This window comes from Danio rerio, chromosome 5 (assembly GCF_052040795.2).
Source record: "Danio rerio strain M-AB ecotype USA chromosome 5, GRCz13ab, whole genome shotgun sequence".
NCBI classification, from domain to species: Eukaryota; Metazoa; Chordata; class Actinopteri; order Cypriniformes; family Danionidae; genus Danio; species Danio rerio.
Window position 1 is genome coordinate 5,085,888 of NC_141025.1, and position 22,963 is coordinate 5,108,850.

At 35.3% G+C, this 22,963-nt stretch overlaps 1 protein-coding gene and 1 long non-coding RNA gene across 2 annotated transcripts; one reads left to right on the forward strand and one right to left on the reverse strand.

Moving 5' to 3' along the window:
- The first annotated feature begins 1,538 nt into the window (after positions 1-1,538).
- Positions 1,539-4,881, forward strand: LOC147843808 (uncharacterized). The gene is made up of 3 exons (XR_015490644.1): positions 1,539-1,655; positions 3,498-3,599; positions 4,245-4,881. It is a non-coding gene; the product is annotated as an uncharacterized LOC147843808 (long non-coding RNA).
- Positions 4,882-13,937: 9,056 nt separating this feature from the next.
- cst14b.1 (cystatin 14b, tandem duplicate 1) lies at positions 13,938-22,740 on the reverse strand. Its single transcript, NM_001077274.2, is given in 3 exon segments — positions 13,938-15,182; positions 18,500-18,601; positions 22,597-22,740. Coding segments are annotated over 3 exon segments (306 nt in total). The 5' UTR covers positions 22,672-22,740; the 3' UTR covers positions 13,938-15,053.
- Positions 22,741-22,963: the final 223 nt, after the last annotated feature.

Sequence of the window (22,963 nt, forward strand, 5' to 3'; positions counted from 1 at the left end):
ACAAACTAATGTTGTCTCTTGCTGATCTTGTGCAGATTGATCTTAAGCAGTTAAAGATAAGCCATATCTCTGCTTTTGTGGTTTCTCAGGTGTTATTCTAAGATCTTGCAAGAAGTATTAGAATTAATTTGGGACGTTGTCAACTCATATTGCATCCTCTGAACTACCTCTGTGTGTATGTGTGAATGTGTGTGTGCGTTTGTTTGTTGTTTGCTTATTACGTAGTTAGTTTCATGTATCGTAGTGTAGCTCAATAAATCTTTGTACTCATTTTGTAAGAACTGTGTTCTTGTTTATGTGCTTCTAAGTCATTGCCTCGAGCTGTAGATCTTGTTACCTTGCTAAAAGATCATCCAATACTGTGTTATGTTATTATCGTTGGCCACGTAAATAATATTAACAAGATTGGTAAGATACGATGTCTTCTATTTGCGGGACAAATAGTAGATAAAGTGTGAATCTTTTAATCTGATTCAATCTGACTCAATTGAGTCGAATCAATGACTCGAATCTTCAGGATCCGATTCATTGAAATGAGCTAATAAACCCCTGATCGATATTAAAACGTAGGTTGATCCCCTACATAATGTTTGTGCAAAAACAAGGTTAGCAAAACCATCTGAATATTTCTACAAATAATAATCATTTGAATTAAATAAATAAATATGTGAATGCAAATTGGAGTAAAACTAATAAAGTCAAATGCAATGCAAATGCAATTTCTTTGGGTTTAGTCCATTTATCCATCAGGAGTCACCACAGTGGAATGAACCAAACAGCATATGTTTTACGCAGCGGATGTCCTTCCAGCCGCAACCCAGTACTGGGAAACACCCATACCTACTCATTCACACATATACACACTGCGGCCAATTTAGTTAATCAATTCCCCTACAGCACATGTGTTTGGACTGTGTGGGAAATTGGAGCACCTGGATGAAACCTACACTAACACGGGGAGAACATGCAAACTACACACAGAAATGCTAACTGACCCAGCCGAGACTTGAACCAGTGACCTTTTTGCTGTGAGGGCACAGTACTAACCACTGAACATCCGTGCATGCTGCCTAAATTCAATTATAGTTAATAATAAAACCGGATTAAAATAAAAACTTAATGTATGTCTAAATGTTAATAATCTATTTTATACACTATAATACACTCCTAAAATAATATTAATTTGTTAATAATAATAATTATTATTATTTTCACAGTGTAAATTCTATACAGACAAGAGCCGTGGCGTCTAATATACTGTAAAAATCAGATCTTTTAATGGAACAAAATGGAAACCTATTGAACAGCTTTATAACACAATAATTACAAATAAATTGGACTTGGCCTGACAACATTGTAAAAGTGCTATACAAATAAAGTTGAATTGATAATTGAATCATTGCTTTTGCTTAAACATCATGGCTGAATAATGATTTGAATAAATGTCTAAAGTATTAAACTTCAGTTCACCGCCCACATTTCTTCAGGTCATGTGATCTTGACAGCTTTAAAAGTGCAGTAAGATCATCCTGGTGGACAGACTGACTGAAGACTCTACACTTCTGCTCACTCATCCATCAGCAATAATGTCAAGTTCAGCAGGATGGTCATCTGTATCGTACGTCAGCCTGCCAGTGATACAAATATGCCTTGAGGTAGGCTACAAGACGTTTGTAAACTTTAATATTTATTACAGGCAGTAAACCTGGTGCTCTTTGTGTGTTTTTTAAAGCTTTTCACTTATTTAAAAGTTCCTTTTTGCAATAAATTCAGATAAATAATCACAGTGAATTAACACTTTTTTTTTTTCAAAATTCGTCCAAACTGATGTGCAACCCTCATACCATTTCGAAGTTTTCTTTTTAATTAACATTAATCAATACTTCTGCAGCATTTATTAACATTAGTTCATGCTTACTTATGTGTTTAACAAATCGTCACCTTAGAATTATAAGGTTCTGTCTGACATTTTTGTCAAAAATGAGTTATTGACATATTCTTATTAAATGATGTCTTATTTACATTATGTGATGCTTTTTCATAAGTTGTTTACATTTTAAGACTTTTATTTGAAAAACAAAAAGGTTTTATCTACAAAGTCGAACTCTAGCTTGACTCTATAAGCTTCTTTCTGTGAGCCAATCAGCATTTTAATGCACACACGAGGACCAATCAGGATCAGCTTTCTTTGTCATTTCTCCGGACTGCTCCATTGACAGCAGGAAACACCAGAAAGACAAAATCACACTAAATCAGAGTCGGCTAAATAATGCACCACGACCACACAAATTTGAGATGTGTGTAAATGTGATGAATTAGAAGCATTTCTTGACATTGAGATTGATTCATTCATTCATTTTCTTTTCGGCGTAGTCCTTTTATTAATCAGGGGTCACCACAGCAGAATGAACCACCAACTTTTCCAGCATACGTATTACGCAGCGGATGCCCTTCCAGCTGCAACTCATCACTGGGAAACACCCATACACAGTCAATCACACACATACACTATTGCCAATTCACCAGTACCACATGTTTCCGGAGCACCTGGAGGAAACCCACGCAAACACGGGTAGAACATGCAAACTCCACACAGAAATGCAAACTGATCCAGCCGAGGCTGGAACCAGCACCCTTCATGCTACCCACTGCGCCACCACATAGCCGACACTGAGATGTTAAATTTTACATTGTTGAAAAAGAAATGAATATTAAAAAATGTATGTATTAAATGTGAAATATATTTATTTGTTTACATATAGTCAGTGAAACACTTTTCAGTGTATAATAAATTCACTTGGTTATCGTCTGTTTTCTTTTAAAGTCTTTAAATTTGATGTTAAGCCTTGAAGGGCAAATACTTAACTTAATTCATGGGGCATATAATTCAATAAATATAATTCAGTAATTCATATAAAGCATAAACTGTCATAAATATGAACATATTAATTGGATAAAATTAACAGCTGCACTTTAAAAAAACATAAGCCTTGTATGCTTAATTTGAAAAAGAAAAAATATTCATCCTAAAACATGAAATAAATGCTTTAGAAAGCAAAAGTTTAACTTTCCCAGGCATCAACATATTGTTACAACACCAGTTTCTATATATTTTTGATTGTATTTCTTGAAAAGTAATGCTTCAATAAATGATCTGGCAGATAGAACCTATAAATCCAAGTGGAAAATGACTTTTCAGAGAACTTTTGAGAAGGTTCTATCTGCATTTACCCTGTTTTTTTTTTACTCCAATTTGCAAATGTAAAAGAACTTTGATAGTTTACATTTAGATAACCCTTAGGGTCTCTGTCATGTTAATGTATGAAAGAGAACTGTTACACACATGTTGTTTGCTGTATGGAATGCAAAAACTTTGAAGCTCAATATCTCAAAATCATTCAGAACGCTGACAGAACCTTATAATTCTAAGGTGACGAAATGTTAATAAAGAGATTGTTACTATGAAGTGTTAATGATTTTATTAATCTGTTATTCAGGTGAGGGAATCAATAAAGGAGAAGATTAAAATCAGTTCTGATGTTTTCATTCCTTTGCTCTTCATGTCTCAGTCTGGACATGGAACACACTACTTGGTCAAGGCAAGTATTTTTGCTTATATTTTATGGATTGTGAACAGTCAAGTTGACGGTGGCAGTGAGTCTTAAACAGGCGTGATTTTCAATAAAAGTTAAAATACAACTGACTTGCAAATTTATGGCTATTAAGTTTATTAGCAGAATTGTTTTTTTACATTTTGAAAAATTGTTTTAAGGGCAGCGCGGTGGCTCAGGGGTTAGCACTGTGGTCTTACAGCAAGAAGGTCGCTAGTTCGAGTCAGTTGGGATTTCTGTGTGGAGTTTGCATGTTCTCCCCGTGTTGGCGTGGATTTCCTCCGGGTGCTCCGGTTTCCCCCACAGTCCAAACACATGCACTATTGGCGAATTGATTAACTAAATTGGCCGTAATGTATGAGTGTGTGTGTGTGAATGAAAGAGTTTCCCTTTGCTGGGTTGCAGCTGGAAGGGCATCTGCTGCGTAAAACATATGCTGGATAGGTTGGTGGTTTATTCCGCTGTGGAAAACTATAATAAATAAGGGACTAAGCCGAAAGAAAATGAATGAATGACATTTGTTTTCCACCCAAACGCATTGCAGAATGCCCAGCCATCACTGCTAAAGTGTTTGCTCATATTAAACAAGTGTTTGTTTATATTAAACATGGTGATTTCTCTCTCTCTGCTCAGGTGTATGTTGGGGAAGATATGTGTGTTCATGCACTGATATATCAGGCTCCTACCAGCCCTCAAGGGGAACTGACTGTGAAAGGAACCCTGTTCCCCAAAACATTTACTGAAACTTTGGTCCCCTTCTAATCATCCAGAGAATGAGCGTGCAGGCACACGGAGTGATCTGCCATACTGTATAGAGGAACTTCTTCAACTCTTACTCATCTCTTCTGGTGGTCTGGCGTGTGTTTTGAGTGCTCTTGGTCCACAACAATATTCCAGCCCCATGACAGCTGTCAGTATTGTGCTGTTGGGATAACTGGGTTAAATGTCTCTTCAGAAATCATCACTCTCCGTATGAAACTGCTGGTCTGTGTTAATCTACAAATTGTTAAAGCCTCTGTTTGTAATCAGTGCATTAGTTTGATCATTAATCTTTGTCATGATGCTCTGGGTATTTCATTCAAATCATGCCAACAAATTTTGTAATACCATCTTTTTTTGAAGAAAACTAAATTTGTGATTAAATGTATTCGATTACCAAGCGAATGCAAGAAAAAATTCTAAATGCAAGCTGCTTTTATAGTGTAAAAATACTGTTTCACACAATTCCTTGTTCATTAAACAATAAAGTTGTCCCAAAAAACCTTAAGAACTGTGTTGATTCAGCTCATTTTAAATAAGTGGTTTGAACAAGCAGCAAAAGTCATTACACTAGAGCAGTGGTCACCAAACTTGTTCCTGGAGGGCCGGTGTCCTGCAGATTTTAGCTCCAACCCTAATCAAACACACCTGAACAAGCTAATCATGTCTTACTAGGTATACTTGAATCATCCAGGCAGGTGTGTTGAGGCAAGTTGGAGCTAAACCCTGCAGGGACACCAGCCCTCCAGCACCAGGATTGGTGACCCCTGCTCTAGTGTATGGGGTGGCTATATTTCAGCTGATTTTTCAAGAACAAGCATCAGTCAGTTTGATCAGTCAGTGTGCTGGGATGGAAATAATGGGATATAATGGGATTTTTAATGGGATAAAATTAATCCGGATTTAGTAATCCTGTTTTTGTGATCCGTGATCACGTAATCCAGCTTACTTTTTGAGCCAGTTTGTCAAAGCAACATCGGATTGGATCAATCTGATCTGGATAATGTAGAACTATAGATAGGTCTATGTAAAGAGCAACAAGTAGAATAGCCAGTGTGGGGTCAATATAATTTAATTTTTATTTGCAATGAAAACACACACATTAAAAAAAACTAAAAACAAGAAAAAACCCACTCCATCCTCTTCCAGCAGTCCACTCATCTGAGATCACTGTACATTGATGATATTTATAATAAGTTTCAAATACAGATGTATTAAATAAAAAAAGACTTGATGTCAAAACCTCCACAATAATTTCACTTCCTCATCCATGGGCGTAAATCTGATTTAACAGTAGGGGGGGGGACAATAAATACAAAATTTCATTCCAGCAGTTTTTTGAAGGGGACACAAATAATACAGCCGAATTGTACTAATAAAGATATGTCCCCGCAGTTAAAAATAGTTTCATTATTATTATTATAGCATGGAGACTACGTCATTATGATTTTTTTTTATACGTTTTTATCAGGTTCAAAGATAAAGCAAATTTTTCATCAAAACTATTTCTTGCATTGTTTGTTGTTTTGTTTACAGACTCCTGAAGCAGAATAAATGCAGGAAAATATATTTTCCATACTTAAAATAAATAGTTTACATTAAACTTCTTAAATTGACAGATCACATTGTAAATAGGTGAGCCTGTGAAGTTCATCTGCTAAACAGCCACAACTCCAAAAATATTTTTTAAAAAATTGTTCACTCCCCATAAGAATTGTCATTATCCCTTCAATGAAGCACAACACCCTTACCTGCCACTGTACATCTGACTGACCCTGCTCTGCCTGTTCCTCCATCATTTCTTTCTCCTTTGCCTGTGATTAATATTGTGACATTAGTATTTTCATAAGCACTCATTCTTAAAGCCAAATTGCTTAATATGTGAACTTTTTGTACTTGGCGTTTAGCTGCACTGAAAAATGATCTTATGTCCATTTTCTCTGTCATTTTATACAATGCATGACACTGCCAGGCAGGTTTATTTATACTGTAACACATTTTATAAACAATGTGCTTTACATAAAGAATGTAAAACTATCATAAAAATAATCACAACAATAAAAACAAGGACATTTTTTATTTCAAATTAATTGAGTCACTTAAGAACGGAATAGAAACTGATGATACAAAAATACAGTGGGGTTAGACTGGACGTAGCACAGTGCTCATTTAGCAAATACAGAGCTAAACAATATGCTAATTGTGGTCGTTAATGTTAAGTTAACATTATGCCAAGTCGTCACAAATAAAACAATGCATGGGAAACGGCTTTGGCGTTGCAACCATAGTGTAGATAACTGCTATGTTCATATATGGTCATTCCGGTGCCCGGAAGAACACAGTTTCCCTATCCGGGTGGTTGTACAAGTTAGTGATGTTATGAGCAGCCAAGCACGTGAAAGCTAAAATAAAGTAAGCCTATTGTTCCTGATAACTGTCTCCATTTTTCATATCAACAAACTACATGGTGTCAGAAGTAAAGAAGAAATAATGGCCGAGGGATTTCGCCGACCAGACCCGCTGATATTCGATGGCAATATAGCTAAAAACTGGCGAAAATTCGAATTGGAATTCGACATATTCATCGCCGCAGCTCACAGCGATAAGCCAGAAAAAAACAAAGCCTACATACTCCTCAATCTTGCGGGACCAGAGGCGATCGAGAGAGAGCGTTCGTTTACATACGCTCCAGCGTCACTGGCAGCCGATGGTCAAGATGTAATCACGCCAGCGGAGTCAAGAGAGGATCCAGAATGTTTAAAACGGAAATTCAGAGAAGTGTGTAATCCGGAGACAAATGTGACGATGGAGAGACATTCATTTAATACCAGGAATCAAAAACCAGGAGAAACTATCGAATCTTATGTGAGTACACTTAGAAATAAAGCAAAAACATGTAACTTTGGTGCCCTCACAGACGAATTAATCAGAGACAGACTAGTGTGTGGCATAGACAATGATAGCGTGAGAAGAGTGCTGCTCAGAGAAAGTGATCTGACGCTTACAAAAGCGATTAAGATACGCCAAATCAGCGAATTGACCGAACAGCACACGAAAGCGGGCTTGCAAGCATCGACGCAATACACTTCAATGCAAAGGGGAGAAAAAAGGCAGTTGAGCACCAGCAGCGAAAACACATGAGTGGGACAAAGAACATTGTCAACTGTAAAAATTGTGGTGGAAATCATCCAGCAAAACGTGATCAATGCAAAGCTTTTGGACAACAATGTCACCGTTGTAAAAAGTTTAATCATTTCATGTCCCAATGCAAATCTGCGTCATACGACAATTTCAAATCCATTCATCAAATCACTGATGCAAACACAGACAGTAGCGAAGAGTCATTTCATATCGATGGACTGTGTCTGGGTGCCAGTGAAATAGATGCAGTTAGTCATAACAGGATAAACAAGCAAGAAATACATTGCAGCCTGACAGTAAATGGCAAGCCACTTGAGCTTAAAATTGACACCGGAGCAAAGTGTAATGTCATCTCAACTGAGACATACCAAACACTGAGACATGACGAGAAAATCCAGGAAAAGTCAAAAACAACATTAGTGGCTTATGGAACGCCACACATGCATATAAACACAAGGAACGGTGATGATGCAATGCTGAACTAGCAAACAAAAATCACATATGTTGGAGTTTCACGTAGTTGATAAAAATGTCAAATCATTGCTGGGCCTACCAGACTGTTTAAAAATGGACTTGATATCCCTTAAGGAAGAAGTGCATGGAATTGATCTCAACAAAAATCCAAATTTGCCACAAGAAATATTTACAGAATATGCTGACCTCTTTGATGATAAGCTAGGCACCTTACCAGTGACATATTCGATGAAGATTAACCCGGACATTACTCCTGTGCTCCGCCCCCCTCGCCGAATACCTGTGGCGATGCGGGATAAAGTGGAAGTTGAATTAAAAAACATGACAAAGCTGGGGGTAATAACACCCATTTCAGAGCCCACACAGTGGGTGTCCTCAATGGTTGCCACACATAAGAAAGACATTGACAAGATTCGTTTATGCATAGATCCACGGGATCTAAACGAAGCCCTCATGCGCCCTCACCATCCCATGCGCACAGTAGAAGAGGTAGCTTCACAAATGTCCAATGCCAATGTCTTTTCAGTGCTTGATGCTAAAAGCTCATTCTCGCAAATTAAGTTAGATCACGAGTCCTCCCTTTGCACTGCTTTTGTAACTCCATTTGGCAGATATCGTTTTTTGCGCATGCCTTTTGGCATTAATTCGGCATCTGAGGTGTTCCAGAGGGCAATGGAACAGATCTTTGCAGGATTTCCATGTGCCATAATTGTAGATGACATCATCGTCGGAGGAAAAGGGGAAAAAAGAGCATGATGAAAACTTAAAGAAGGTTCTAAACAGGGCACGGCAGGTGAATCTAAAACTCAACCCACAGAAGTGTAAGTTCAAGCTCAGAGAAGTCAGTTATGTGGGCCATCTGTTCACAGAACAAGGATTAAAACCAGACCCAGCCAAAATACAGGCCATAACAGAAATGCAACCACCAAGTGACAAAGCTGCTTTGCAACGTTTTTTGGGCATGGCTAACTACCTCTGCAAATTCATTCCAAATTTTAGTGAACTGGCAACACCACTACGACAGCTGCTCCACAGGGACGTAGCTTGGTGCTGGTCGCATCAACAGCAGGAGGCATTTAACATGCTAAAAAAGTGCATCACATTCCCACCAGTGCTGAGGTATTTTGATGTAAGCAAACCTGTAACTATCACGTGTGATGCTTCTCAATATGGATTGGGCGCAGCATGTTTACAGGATGATCAGCCTATTAGCTATGCCTCACGCACTCTCACTGAAACTGAAATGAGATATGCACAAATCGAGAAAAAGGCTATTGGCTGTGGTCTTTGCCTGTCAAAAGTTCTACGATTATATCTATGGAAAACCAGTTTTGGTGGAAACAGACCATCAGCCCCTTGTTACAATTCTGAACAAACCTCTACAATCAGCTCCAGCACGACTACAGCGAATGATACTGAAGCTGCACAAGTTCGATTTGACCCTTACCTACAAAAAAGGAAAACAGCTTTACCTGGCTGACACTCTGTCACGTGCTCCCAGAAAGGTGACAACAAAAAATGATGAGGAGGAGTTTGATGTCTTGGCTGTTCAGATGATTTCAGTCAACCGGCTACAAGAGCTCAGAGAACACACTGAAAAAGACAGCTCTCTGCAAATTCTATGTAACACCATTAGGCATGGTTGGCCAAGAAAAATTCAAAGTGTTCCAGTGCAATTGAAACCCTTCTTTCCTTTCAGGGATGAGCTCAGTGTTGGGGATGGAACAGCCAACAGTACCTAGTGCTAGTTGATTCATACTCTGGCTGGTTTGAGATAAATTCACTTACAAACATATCCTCACAAAACATCATCAGCAAATTAAAAAGGCACTTCTCTGTGCATGGCATTCCCCAAAAGCTTATCACCGATAATGGCACGCAGTTCACAAGCCAGATTTTCAGAGACTTTGCAAGTTCATGGGACTTTTGTCACATCACTAGTAGTCCTGAATACCCTCAGGTGAATGGCTTCGCAGAGAGAGCTGTTCGTAGTGCGAAGCGCCTGCTTGAAACTACCAAGAGGGATGGGACGGACTTGTATTTGAATTTGCTAAACATCCGCAACATTCCTCGGGATAAGATACTGGGTTCACCAGCACAGAGACTGATGTCCAGGGTAACACGTACCAATTTGCCAATCAGCAAACAGATGCTGAAACCAAGGACGAAGGACACAGTGAAGGTAAAAACACAACTTTCGAAAAAGAGACAAATGCAAAAAATGTCCTACGACAAAAAGAGCAAACCGCTCTCCCCACTACATGAATCCCAAGTAGTAAGGATGCAAACAACAAAAGGACACGACAAAATTGGAGTTGTCAGAACCCCTCTTGCCAAGCCCAGATCGTATATTGTGGAGTCCGATGGCAAAGAGTACAGGAGAAATTGTCGACATCTGCTTCCTGTAAAAGAACCACTACCACACTGCAGACAGGCCGATCTGGAGGACTTGTTGTCACAACTTCATTCTATGCCAGACAGCAACAGCCCACCTAAAGATGCTGTGCGTACGGAAGAGAACATTCCACCTGAGCCAACTGATCAAAAGTTGCCTTATCGTACTAGATATGGTCGGGTTTCAAAGCCTAATCCAAAGTACTTTGACTAAATGTTGTTAAAAATTCAACATAAAGAACATATTATTGCATAGAGTAATTCTGATAGTTTATTTATTGTTATTTTCAGTTGCAATCCAAGTTTAGCTATTTCTATAAGTTACCAAGACATTTGTAAAGTTGTAAAAGTATTCTCTTAGAGGAAAAAAAAAAAAAAACTAAAGAAAGGGGATGTAGATAACTGCTATGTTCATATATGGTCTTTCCGGTGCCCGGAAGAACACAGTTTCCCTATCCGGGTGGTTGTACAAGTTAGTGATGTTATGAGCAGCCAAGCACGTGAAAGCTAAAATAAAGTAAGCCTATTGTTCCTGATAACTGTCTCCATTTTTCATATCAACAAACTACACATAGGTTGCAACAACCTAACGCTAACTAGATAAGTCCTTTTTACCGCTAATACAGCAGATTCGTGGACAATTACATTGATAATCAGCATTTTTGCTGCAAAAAAATTATGAACGAGTCTTTATTAACTAAATTGAAGAGAATCACTTCATTTAAGTTGGATAAAATCCCCTACTTACTTTCTGAAATTCAACATTTACTCAGCCATGGCTGCAGCCGCACACCTGACGTGTGCTTGTGTGACCATACGTTCACACCGAAAGCGGCGAGAGCGTCAAAGTATCCGGAAGTCATTCATTTTCAATGAGAGCCGGCGGCGATAAGCGGCGAGGAGCAGCGCGGCGCGTCTTCGCCGGCGTGAGCGTCGAGGAGAGTTGAAATGAAGTCAACTTTATGGTAATGAGCTATGACGCGGTTCGGCGGCAAGCAATCAGAATGAAGACGTCCACCGCTTGATAGCAGTTCAGAGAACACAGACCTGTGAACTTTGGTTCCGACCACAGTTGTTCCCAAGGGTTTGATTATTGCGGTCGCCGGATTTCCAATTATTTAAATTTTTTTCCTAATGGAACATACATTAAATAAGTTACTGGCAAGTTACTGATGTTCATTAATGTTATATAAATTTATCTTAAAAAAGCGGGAATCTCACGCAACGTGACAGTACAAAACAGTACTGCTGCTTCAGGATATTTCTGACATATTGACACATATTGGATAAATAGAGCAAAGCCACAATACACGCACCTTGATCTTCCATTGTTGTATGAATTTAATAAGAAGTGCGCAACATTTTCACGCTAGAAACATGTTTTATGCAGGAATGTAACTGATATGCTGCAACGGCTCCTTTAAATACTAGATCAATGTAGCGAGTTTTGACGCTCTCGCCGCAGAAGCTGAAGGCAGACAGCGTTGTCGCCAGGGCGGCCAGAGCGACCTTGGACGCTCTCGCCGCTTTCGGTGTGAACGTACGTTTTTTTTTTTTTTTTTTTTTGGTGTGAACGTACGGTAACTGAGAAGAGCTGGGGAAATCACGCAGTGGACCGAACCACTCTGAGGAAGGAGAGGGGGAACTCAACTGTTTCTAAATGCATTTTAAATGATGAATGCGGTTTTCTTTCTACTTACCAAATTATTTTAGGTATAGATATACATATATTTTTCACAATTGAGAGGATTTTTAAAATATATATATATTTTTTTTTTGGGGGGGGACAACCCTCGAATGGGAGGGGACATGTCCCCCCCGGGATTTACGCCCATGTCCTCATCTGATGTGGAGAGACCAGCTCTCCATCCTTCTGATGGGGTCAGTTTAATCCAGTTTTTTTGGATCAAAGTGATCTAAATCCTACAAAAAAAGGTCTGAAAATCCCAACCTAAAGGTTTGATCCGGATCAAAACCAAGATTGGATTGTGTGATCTAATCCAATTAGGTAATCCTTTTTTTCTTTTGAAAAACCCATTGTCAAGATTTTATCCAATCCCTTATCCAAAATTCTAGTGGATTACTTTTGAAAAACCGGGTCCAACTCTCACTTGATCCTCAGCAAATTTGTGTCAGATCAATGCAATAGTTACCAGCAGGGGACGCCTGCAGGATTTTATTAACATTAAATAACAAATGCATCAAGTTAAATAAAAAAGAGTATTTTTCTATAGGTGCTGTAGCTGGCAATAAATTACAAAACAAGCCATCTGGCTTGACTGAAGTGCAGTTTTTTTCCTCGTTGTTCAAAGAGTCCACAAGTTCGTGTTTCATGGATGTAAGATGTAGCTATATGATTGTGGACATCGATGATGTCAAGCGTGTCTTTATTCGATGCACAGCAGAAAAAAAGTCTTTCAGCAGTGCATGCAGCTGTTGGTAAAGTTCTCTCCCGGATCAGAGACAGTTTTTGTGCTACCTATTGCAGTGCTGCATGCTATAAACACAAGCTCAGTCAGGCGAAGTAAAGGCCTCATTGTCTAGGATGTCAATCAATTGAATCAAACACTAGCCATGAATAAAATAATAGGCTATTTTATCATTTTAAGATTTTAGATGACGGGTTAGTAATTTTTTTTATTATACATGGTTAGTAAAATAATAACTTTAATAAATAAAGACATAATAAATAAGAATTTTTCATTAGTGACTCCTATTCCATTTCTGTATAATGCTGTTGATTTTATTAACATATTTAATGCTTGCTTTTAGGGGCGTCACAGTGACAGTGGTTAGCACTGTCACCTCACAGCAAGAAGGTCACTGGTTTAAGTCCCAGCTGGGTCAGAAGCATTTTTCTGTGGAGTTTGCATGTTCTCCCTGTGTTGGTGTGAAAAAAAGTACTTCATATCCCCTAAAACATAGCATAAGCATACAGATAAGACTCCAAAAAAAAAAGGCTTTATTTTGGATGATCAAAAAAAAAAAGTGTTACTGTTGCAGTCCATCAGGTAATGATAATTCAATTTAATAATTTTGACTTCAACTGTATATATATATAAAGACAAAAAAACATACAATAATTAAAATTTAAAATTAAAATGCAAAGTGAAAGTAAAATATAGAAATATTTTACTATTACTATTAAACATCCTAACATTTTAAAATCTTTGGCAGCACAAGGCCATTTGTGGAATTAACAAGGTAATGTTTGTTTTTTCCAGGCCATTCAAAATGAAAAGTTCTGCTTCATCTGGTAGTGGATCACTTCCTTGAACATGGACACAGAGATATCACCTATATACTATACCTGCTGGTTAACAATGTTTATACATAATAACTTTAACTAGTAAGTAATGGCTATTAACAGTTAAAGCTTTTAGTATTAGTACCTAATAATTTTGGTCACTAGTAATAACCTTAACCTTTCTGAATTGTAATGCAATAATTAAAACAATAATTAATGTGAAAAGAGCTGAACAAATAAACTTGAATTGAAAAGTATCGACATTGAGTCATTAGGGTGTAAATAAAGCAAACACAAATTGTGTAATTTGAAAATCCATTTCCCTTTATTTTAGAAGAGGCATTTATAAAACAGATTTTGGAATGATGAGTCATATTCGTGTGCAATTGTTTCACCACAGTGCAGCATCTGAGCATGTGACGTGCTGGTTTTAGAAAACTCATCGACTGTACAGTACAGGCACTGGAAATCTCAAATGAATTGCTTCATTTTAACATTGCAGAATTTAATAAAGGTTTTGTAACAGCATTAGTTAAGAGTATATCACACATGTAAACAAACTCCTCATACTGTATGGCATATTGGTGTGCATGAATGAGAAACATTTAAAGAGACAGTGCTCCCAAAAATGAAAACTCTGTCATTATTTACTCAAAGAAGGATTTACAGAAGAATGTTGGAAACCGGTAGCCATTGACTATCATAGTATTTGTTTTTCCAACTATGGAAGTTGATGGTTACAGGTTTTCTGCATTCTTCAAACTATCTCCTTTTGCATTTAACAGATGAGTGAAACCCATAGTATTTGTTTGTCCTATATAAAAAAGTCAATGGTTACAGGTTTTAAGCATTCTTCAAACCATCTTTTGCGTTTAACAGATGAAAGAAACCCACAGTATTTGTTTTCCCTCAATGGAAGTCAATGGTTACAGGTTTTCAGCAGTCTTCAAGCTATCTCCTTTTGCGTTAACAGATGAAAGAAACTCATTGTATTTTTTTTTTCTACTAAGGAAGTCAATGGTTACAGGTTTTCAGCATTCTTCAAACTATCTTGTTTAGAGTTTAACAGATGAAAGAAACTCATATTATTTATTTTTCCAGCAATGAAAGTTAATGGTTACAGGTTTTAAGCATTCTTTAAATGACCTTCTTTAGCATTTAACAGGTGAAAGAAACTCATAGTATTTATTTTGCCTACTGTGGAAGTCGATGGTTACAGGTTTTAATCAATCATTCTTCAAACTACCTTCTTTAGCATTCAACAGAAGAAATAAACTTATAAAGGTTTGGAGACACTTGAGTGTACATAGTAAATACTGTAAAAAGTGTACTAATAGAGTAAATAGTAATACTGTAAATAGTGTATTAATAGAGGGATTCATATTTTGGGTGCACTGTCGCTTTAAGATCCACCAATGAGGGTTTGTTTAGAAGTAATGGATGGGGTCTTGACAACTTTTCGACACCTGAACGCCTTGCAGCTGTACTTTATCTCCAGCGTGAGGAAGCGGTTTGTGAACTCTCAGATGAATAAACTGATCTCCTCCCACATTGACCTGAAGAAAGAAAGAAATAAATCACACTGTTTCAGCTAGAATTGTTAACACAATATGTAATCTGCAACATGGCAGTCTTTATGACACGCTTATGAGTCATTATGTGCAAAGAAATATCTGTAAATGAGCAGTTTTCCAAATTTTGTGATTCATGTTTTTATTTATTCTTTATTTGAGTTGGATTATGGGAGATTGATCTTTCCTCCAACAACTTTTAACCTTGAGTAGTTGGAAAAAAGTGACTCTTCTAAACATTTGTAATAGTTTGCAGTGCTATATTGTCTGTGTTGGTGTTGTATATTACGCTACAGAAACCTTGTGATAAACTGCAGCACATTTTCTGTTATCCCACAGACTTATTTCTCTAGATATTATGTCGAATACATTATATTATTTAAATCAAATGTCAATAAAAGTCACTTTGGTAAACTTTAGAGTTGAATTGTCAACATTAAAAATCGACAGAGGAGAGCACAACATCCCATAATGCAATTCACAACCGTAAATAAACAAAAAACACTTGAGTTCAGGACATTGTGGAGTCATTGTAAAGTTTAACCCCAATAGAGTGAATGTTTTTAATTTAGCTTGTGTTTTTAAGGCTTGTGACTATACGATTTCAAGCAAATTCAAACCATTTGTGTGTAAGACATGATCACGTTTTCATTTTTTCAAATAGAAAGCCTATACTATTTCATTTATTATTTTTCTTCTTTATTCTATTTATCTATGCTTACAATTTGTTTATTATATTTTATGCACATCATCCACTGACATACGAAATCATCTCAATTTTATATACAGTTGAAGTCAGAATTATTAGCCCCCCTGTGTTATTAGCGCCCCTGTTTATTTTTTTTCCCCAATTTCTGTTTAATGGAGGGAAGATTGTTTCAGCACATTTCTAAGCATAATAGTTTAAAAAACTTATTTCTAACAACTGATTTATTTTATCTTTTCCATGATGACAGTAAATAATATTAGACTAGGTATTTTTCAAGACACTTCTATACAGCTTAAAGTGATATTAAAAGGCTTAACTAGGTTAATAAGGTGAACTAGGCAGGTTTGAGTAATTAGGCAAGTTATTTCAAAGGTTTGTTCTTTATATTATTGAAAAAAAAATTAGCTTAAAGGGGCTCATAATTTTGTTCCAAAAAATAGTTTTTAAAAAATTAATAACTGCTTTTATTCTAGCCGAAATAAAACAAATAAATTTCTCCAGAAGAAAAAATATTATCAGACATACTGTGAAAATGTCATTGCTCTCTTAAAAATCATTTGGGAAATATTTAAAATAGAAAATAATAATCAAAAGGGGGATAATAATTCTGACTTCAACTGTGTGTGTATATATATATATGTGTGTGTGTATATATATGTGTGTGTGTGTGTGTGTGTGTGCGTGCATGTATATATATATATATATATATATATATATATATATATATATATATATATATATATATATATATATAAATATATATATATATATATGCGCAATATCACACGAGTAGCAGTGCGATATGGCTGTATATCAGCAATAGTGGGAGGCGTGCGTGCGTGCATGATTAGTGCCCCCACCAGTGTCGATATACAGCCATATCACACTGCTACGAGTGTGTATTACGTTTATACAACAGTTTGACGGCATAACTGTGTATATAAAAACAAAATCAAACTTGGAGAGTCTCAAAAACCCTTTTGTATGAGGAACTACTTTCTTCCGCGTTGGATTTAAATCATAAGCTGACAGTTAAACAGCTGAGCAAGCATCTTTTAAACTTTAGATCTGTAGTGTCTGCTTGTTGCTGTCTGTATGTGGGCGGAGTAATACACAAAGGGTAAAGAGGCTGTACGGGTGCTGATATTACTTAAATATATCACGGCTATCAGCCAATCAGATTCGAGAACCAGACAGAACTGTTGTGTGTATATATATATATATATATATATATATATATATATATATATATATATATATATATATATATATATATATACTCCGCCCACATACAGCAACAAGCAGAGAGACACTGTACAGTTAGACAAATATTGTTGCTGTTAGATAACATAAATGTACTTTTGAGGCTTATTTAGTCGAGAATGTAGCTGTTTAGATTGCAACTATGCAGTTTATTTATAAGGATAGTGCCTATTTTAAACATTTATAATTTCCGAGATGCCATTAAACTGCCATACTGAGCTGACCAAAGACGTTTGACGTTATCTATCCACAAGATAGCGACAGGACCGCATAATAAGCCCTTACAAGAATAACTACAGCTGATCAAATCATTATTATACTGTTAGGTGATATTCTACGTCGATCTCTCTTTTGCATGTTGTAGTGCTGTATTTATACCATATAACTGTAGTGTATTGAGTGTGAGATGGGACTGGCATATCAGAAATGTGTGTCGTGTTGGCAGAAAGAAAAAAGCAATGTCCGCACGTGTTTAGCGTTTTTCCTTGTCTGGTAGTGATTGCGCTGCTTTTTTCAGGGTTAATTATTGTGATATTCTGATTGTAACATAGAAATACTGTAGACTGTAACACTGCATTTCTGTAGACTGATGGCATTTCATGTCACGTTCAGCCTCATAATCTGAAATTGTGAGCAAAACCAGCTGTTTTTCATCACTTTAGACATTACGCTATATCGAGTCATTCAAACACTAGCTCTAATATGATGTTGGTAAATTAGTCTGCTGTTCTGACGTCAGCTGCAGATGTGAATGAATGGTGGAAGAAAGTAGTTCCTAATACAAAAGGGTTTTTAGACTCTCCGTGTTTGATTTTCTTTTTTATATACACGATTGTGCTGTTGAACTGTTGTATAAACGCAATATCACACTCATAGCAGTGCGATATGGCTGCATATCAGCACTGGTGAGACACTAAGGCACTCCTGCGGCCTCCTGCCAACGCATATCAGAAAAATAGAAATGGTGGAAAGATATACAGGGGGGCTAAAAATTCTGACTTCAACTGTATGTGTGCGTATGACATATACACAATAAATAAATGTAACACACATATCTAATGTCAAAACAAACTTTTATTTTAAATGTGAATCTTAATCTTTGACAGCACTATTTATAATTTAAAGTCATATTTTTAAGACAAAATGTCCCTAAATAGATATACACACATTATTTATTTGAGGTACGTTGATAATAATTTGTAATATTACAGAAAACGGATTCATTCAAGTTTTTGTGTCTTAGAAATAATAAAAAGTTTATTATAAAGGAGAAGCAAAATGTACCAGCAACTCTAAAATTCCCCCTTAAATTTCCTTCTTCATCATTTACCTTGATGAAATAGTTGGTCCCGGCCACGACCTGTGTGGTGAACAGAATGGCAGTAAAAGCAGTGAACTTCTTTCCAGCCTTTTCTTCTGCTTGATGCTTGACCTGAATCAAAACGCACAGAGTTCACATTGAATGCAACTGTATATAGTGTCATAAATAGTGTCACACTGCAAACTAGGGCGTAAAATACACTTTATTTCCATTTAAAAATATTGTTTGTTCGTCTGTTAATTGTAAAAGCCTGTTTTACAAACGGTTTAAGATCTGTCAACTTTGAGGAATTACCCAGACACACCCGAACACTCACTCACTTTGCACAGTTATTTACAAACATTTACAGTGTAGGGTGGGAATATGAAGATTTAAATGCGTCTAAATTATGACAAAGCAATATTTTTATATTGTATGTGTTACTTTATTGCTGTCATTTTGTAACAGCTGCTTCTCTTATGGTTTATATACTGTTTATGGTCTATTTAATATATATTATTTATTGTTTTTTATGTACTTCAATAAAGCATGTCAAACTTATTGTTATTATTATTATACACAATTTTGTTTAACTTTACTTGCACAGTATATCCAGCCTGATCTCACGACAAATTTTTTTTAAAAAATGTATCGGAGAAAAAAATGGGCTAATTTTTTAAGATTTTATTTGTATGAAAATTTACTGTATGTTTTTTTCCATTAGTTTAATCTGAACATTAATGCACAACATCATCATACCAAAAGAAAATGTATGATCTTTAAAAGGAGGCATGTCCCCAAACCACCCCTAAATCTAACCTTACTGGAGGATAAACAAATCATGCTAAAATAAATGAACGAGATCATAAAAATGTATCCAGCCAATGAATCAAAATGTTACACATTGCCATTATATTGTGTTGTTATACAGTGCATATCATACAAAACCCATATACATTTATAATACCACAATGTAGGTTAAATTAACCCCTAAACTGCTTGCGTTTTCGTCACTTTATTGCATTTAAATCCTAATCTAATCATGAAATTATTCTAATTACATATTTTACCACTGTTTTTAGCTTTTTTTTGTTATATCAGAAGAGTAATAGATGAAAAATCTGCTTCTATCTAATTTACTGTCACCTTTCAACCTGTGGGATCATTTAAGGTTACATATTTAAATCATAATAGAGTCTAAACATTAAGCAATCATTACAAACTATACATCATTTGAAAGCTTTATTTCTAGCTTACATTTTCGGGGACTGATTTTGATAGATAATATAGTCCTAAAGCATTACTTTGCTACAGCAATCCAGATGTAAAACATTTTAAGATGTTTTTTTTAGAGGTAAACACCACCAAACTCTCAATCCAAGGTTTGAATTTGATGTCTACTATACAAATATTGTCAAAAGTATGAAAAATATGGTTCCTCAAAACATAAAGGGCGCACTTGTATGGTCACCAATGTAAACTGAATGTTATATAGTGGTCAAATTTGGTACTGCGGCCAAACAAAATTTTACTGAAAGGTCATTTGTTTGAGGTATCAACTTCAAATTGGGAATATAATTTGTTTAGATATTTAGCATTGTTTTTCTTTCAAATTTGGGCTAAATCTGGTTGTGTAAAACTCATATTTTATGTAATATAATAAAATATAAATGTTTTATTATTTTCATAAACTTAAAGGCATATCATATTTTTTATTAACACTTTTTTTAAATGTCATTTTCATGTACATGTTTTAGACGTTTGGGGTTGGGGGGCTTAATAAAATAAATTATGTTAGGGGCTAATAAAATATGTAGATTAGATGCAATTTTTTTTTTAATGATTCTTTGTAACTTTAATTATGCAATTTCGCTCTCACTCTCTTCTATAATTTCACATTACAAAAAGGTTTTGTAAATATATAATTTTGTAAATATATAATTTGTAAAATATTTGTACAATATACATTTTTTTTATTTTTTTATTTACATAAATAAATTTTATTTTTTATTTACATAGTTTTATTTTACTTTTTGAAGTCTGGGTACAATCCGAAAAGTGTCTTTCTTAAAATAAGATGAAGCTAAAATCTGTGGACCAAAGTGTTGAAGACTGGCAATCATTTAAGTTGAACATGCTATTTTTATGCCTATGTTTAAAAAGTGGGGGAAACAGTTAAGGGGTTAATAAAATATGTAAATTAGATGCAAATGTTCTTTTTTTAAATGCTTTTTTGTAATTTGAATTATGTGATTTCTCCTTCACTCTATCCTATTATTTTACATTACAAAACATATATCATGTTTTTTAGCCAATATTTTTCTAATATTTCAAAACAAATTCATGAATTTGTGACACAATAATGGATCAGAAAAATATGCTTTATAGTTTTCATAAAATATAATTCATTGTTTTTTCTTTCCCCTTTGATGTAGACCGCAAAATCCTGTTTCACAGACATTTCCTGATTTGTCAACTGTGATGAATTACCAGGACACACCCAAACACTTACTCACTTGAAGCTATTTACTAGCATTCATTGTGCAGGTTGGGACATATATAAGCAATATACACAATAACATTACTTGGTTACTTGGTAAGAATGTCAGCTCCTTGAATACTATATTATCTAGAGCGTTGTGCAATATAATGCATTTGTTACACTATGTAATTTAAATAAAAAAGTCATATAAATTGCATGCAAAGATTCATGTTTCTTTGTAACTTGAACTATGCATGCAATTTCTGTCTTTCGATTTTAAGATCGCACTATTTGAGTCTTTCTATTTATTTATCCTCTTAAGGCCAAAGGTGTTTTTGTACATGCATCTTTTATTTGGATTTATTGAGACCTAAATAGAATAAAAATCTTAAGTATCATCTTTAGATATGATTTACTTTTAGAGGAGAATTATGTTTTTATATGTGGACTTACACATAAACACCTTTTGTTTAATTTTAATGCATATTTAACATGCAATTTTTTTTGCTTGCTTTGACTATCAGAGATTAAAAACATTTTTTCCCCCTAATTTCGGACAGTTAAAATAGTGTTTTGGACATTTCATATAATGCAAAACAGTCGCGGGATGACACTGTATGTCTGTAACAAAATATAAAACATTCGAAGTATTTTAAATAGCCACTTAAGAGCTAAAATGTGCTGTCCGAATATGTGGACACTAAGCCCTCAGAGGATATACTTTTAAACCTGCTTTACCACATTTTTACTCTGTTTTGTTGTTTACATATCTTATACTTGTATGATTATCGTATGACGCTTAATCTTCTTGTTGGGATCACTGGTGCAAACTATTTTAGATAGACTTACTGACTTAAAATCATTTAAAAGCACTTTGCTCCTACAGCAATTGCTTTTATTTATCGTTTTTATTACCATATAGCATAGTAACTTCTTATAAATTAAAATATATGCAGTTTATTAATACAATCACCCATATTTGCCAATCAGTTGATGCCTTACACAATTGTAATACTATTTATTGCTTGGGATCACTGATGAAAGCTATTTTAGATAGACTTACTGACCTAAAACCATTTAAAAAGCACTTTGTCCTACAGTATTTACTTTTATTCATTGTTTTTATAACCATATAGCATAGTAACGTCTAAATATATAAAAAATATATAAGGTTTATTTATACAATCACCCTAATTTCCCTCTTATGAATACACAATTTTAATACTATTTTTTGCTTGGGATCACTATTTTAGATAGATTTACTGACTCAAACCCATTTAAAAAGCACTTTGTCCTACAGCAATTACTTTTATTCATCGTTTTTATTACCATAAAGCATAGTAACTTCTAAATATATAAAATTATTTACAGTTTATTAATACAAACACACAAATTTGCCTATTAGCTGAAGCCTTACATAATTTTAATACTATTTATTGCATGGGATTACTGATAGAAACTATTTTAGATAGACTTACTTACTTAAAACCATTTAAAAAGCACTTTGCTCCTATAGCAATTACTTTTATACATTGTTTTATTAACATATAGCACAAGAACTAAATATATAACAATAAAAGGTTTATTAAAACAATCACCCGAGTTTATCAAAGTAATCACGTGACGCAGATCATCTGTTTCTCACCTCATCGCAGATCTTCTGCACCTCAGGAGTGGCCTGTTTTTCCTCCGATTGACCTCCAACTTTTTTAGTTGCCATTGCAGCGATTTTTAGTTATTCAGTGGAGAGATTGAATGAAGTCTGCTCTTCTTAGATGCTGTAATTCACAGACCTGACAGTGCTACTACAGTATTTATGTTGACTCGATCATATGACGATGAGCCATCAATGGAACGTACCATCTCTGCAGAACAGGCGGGGGATTTAAACTATTTCACTTTCTTTTAAAGCGTTAGGGTTAAATAGTTATTTTAATGTTAAAAGCTAAATCTTAACATAAATACAGGTATTATAGGTAGTTATTAAAGTTTGATACGTTTATGTTGTCCAC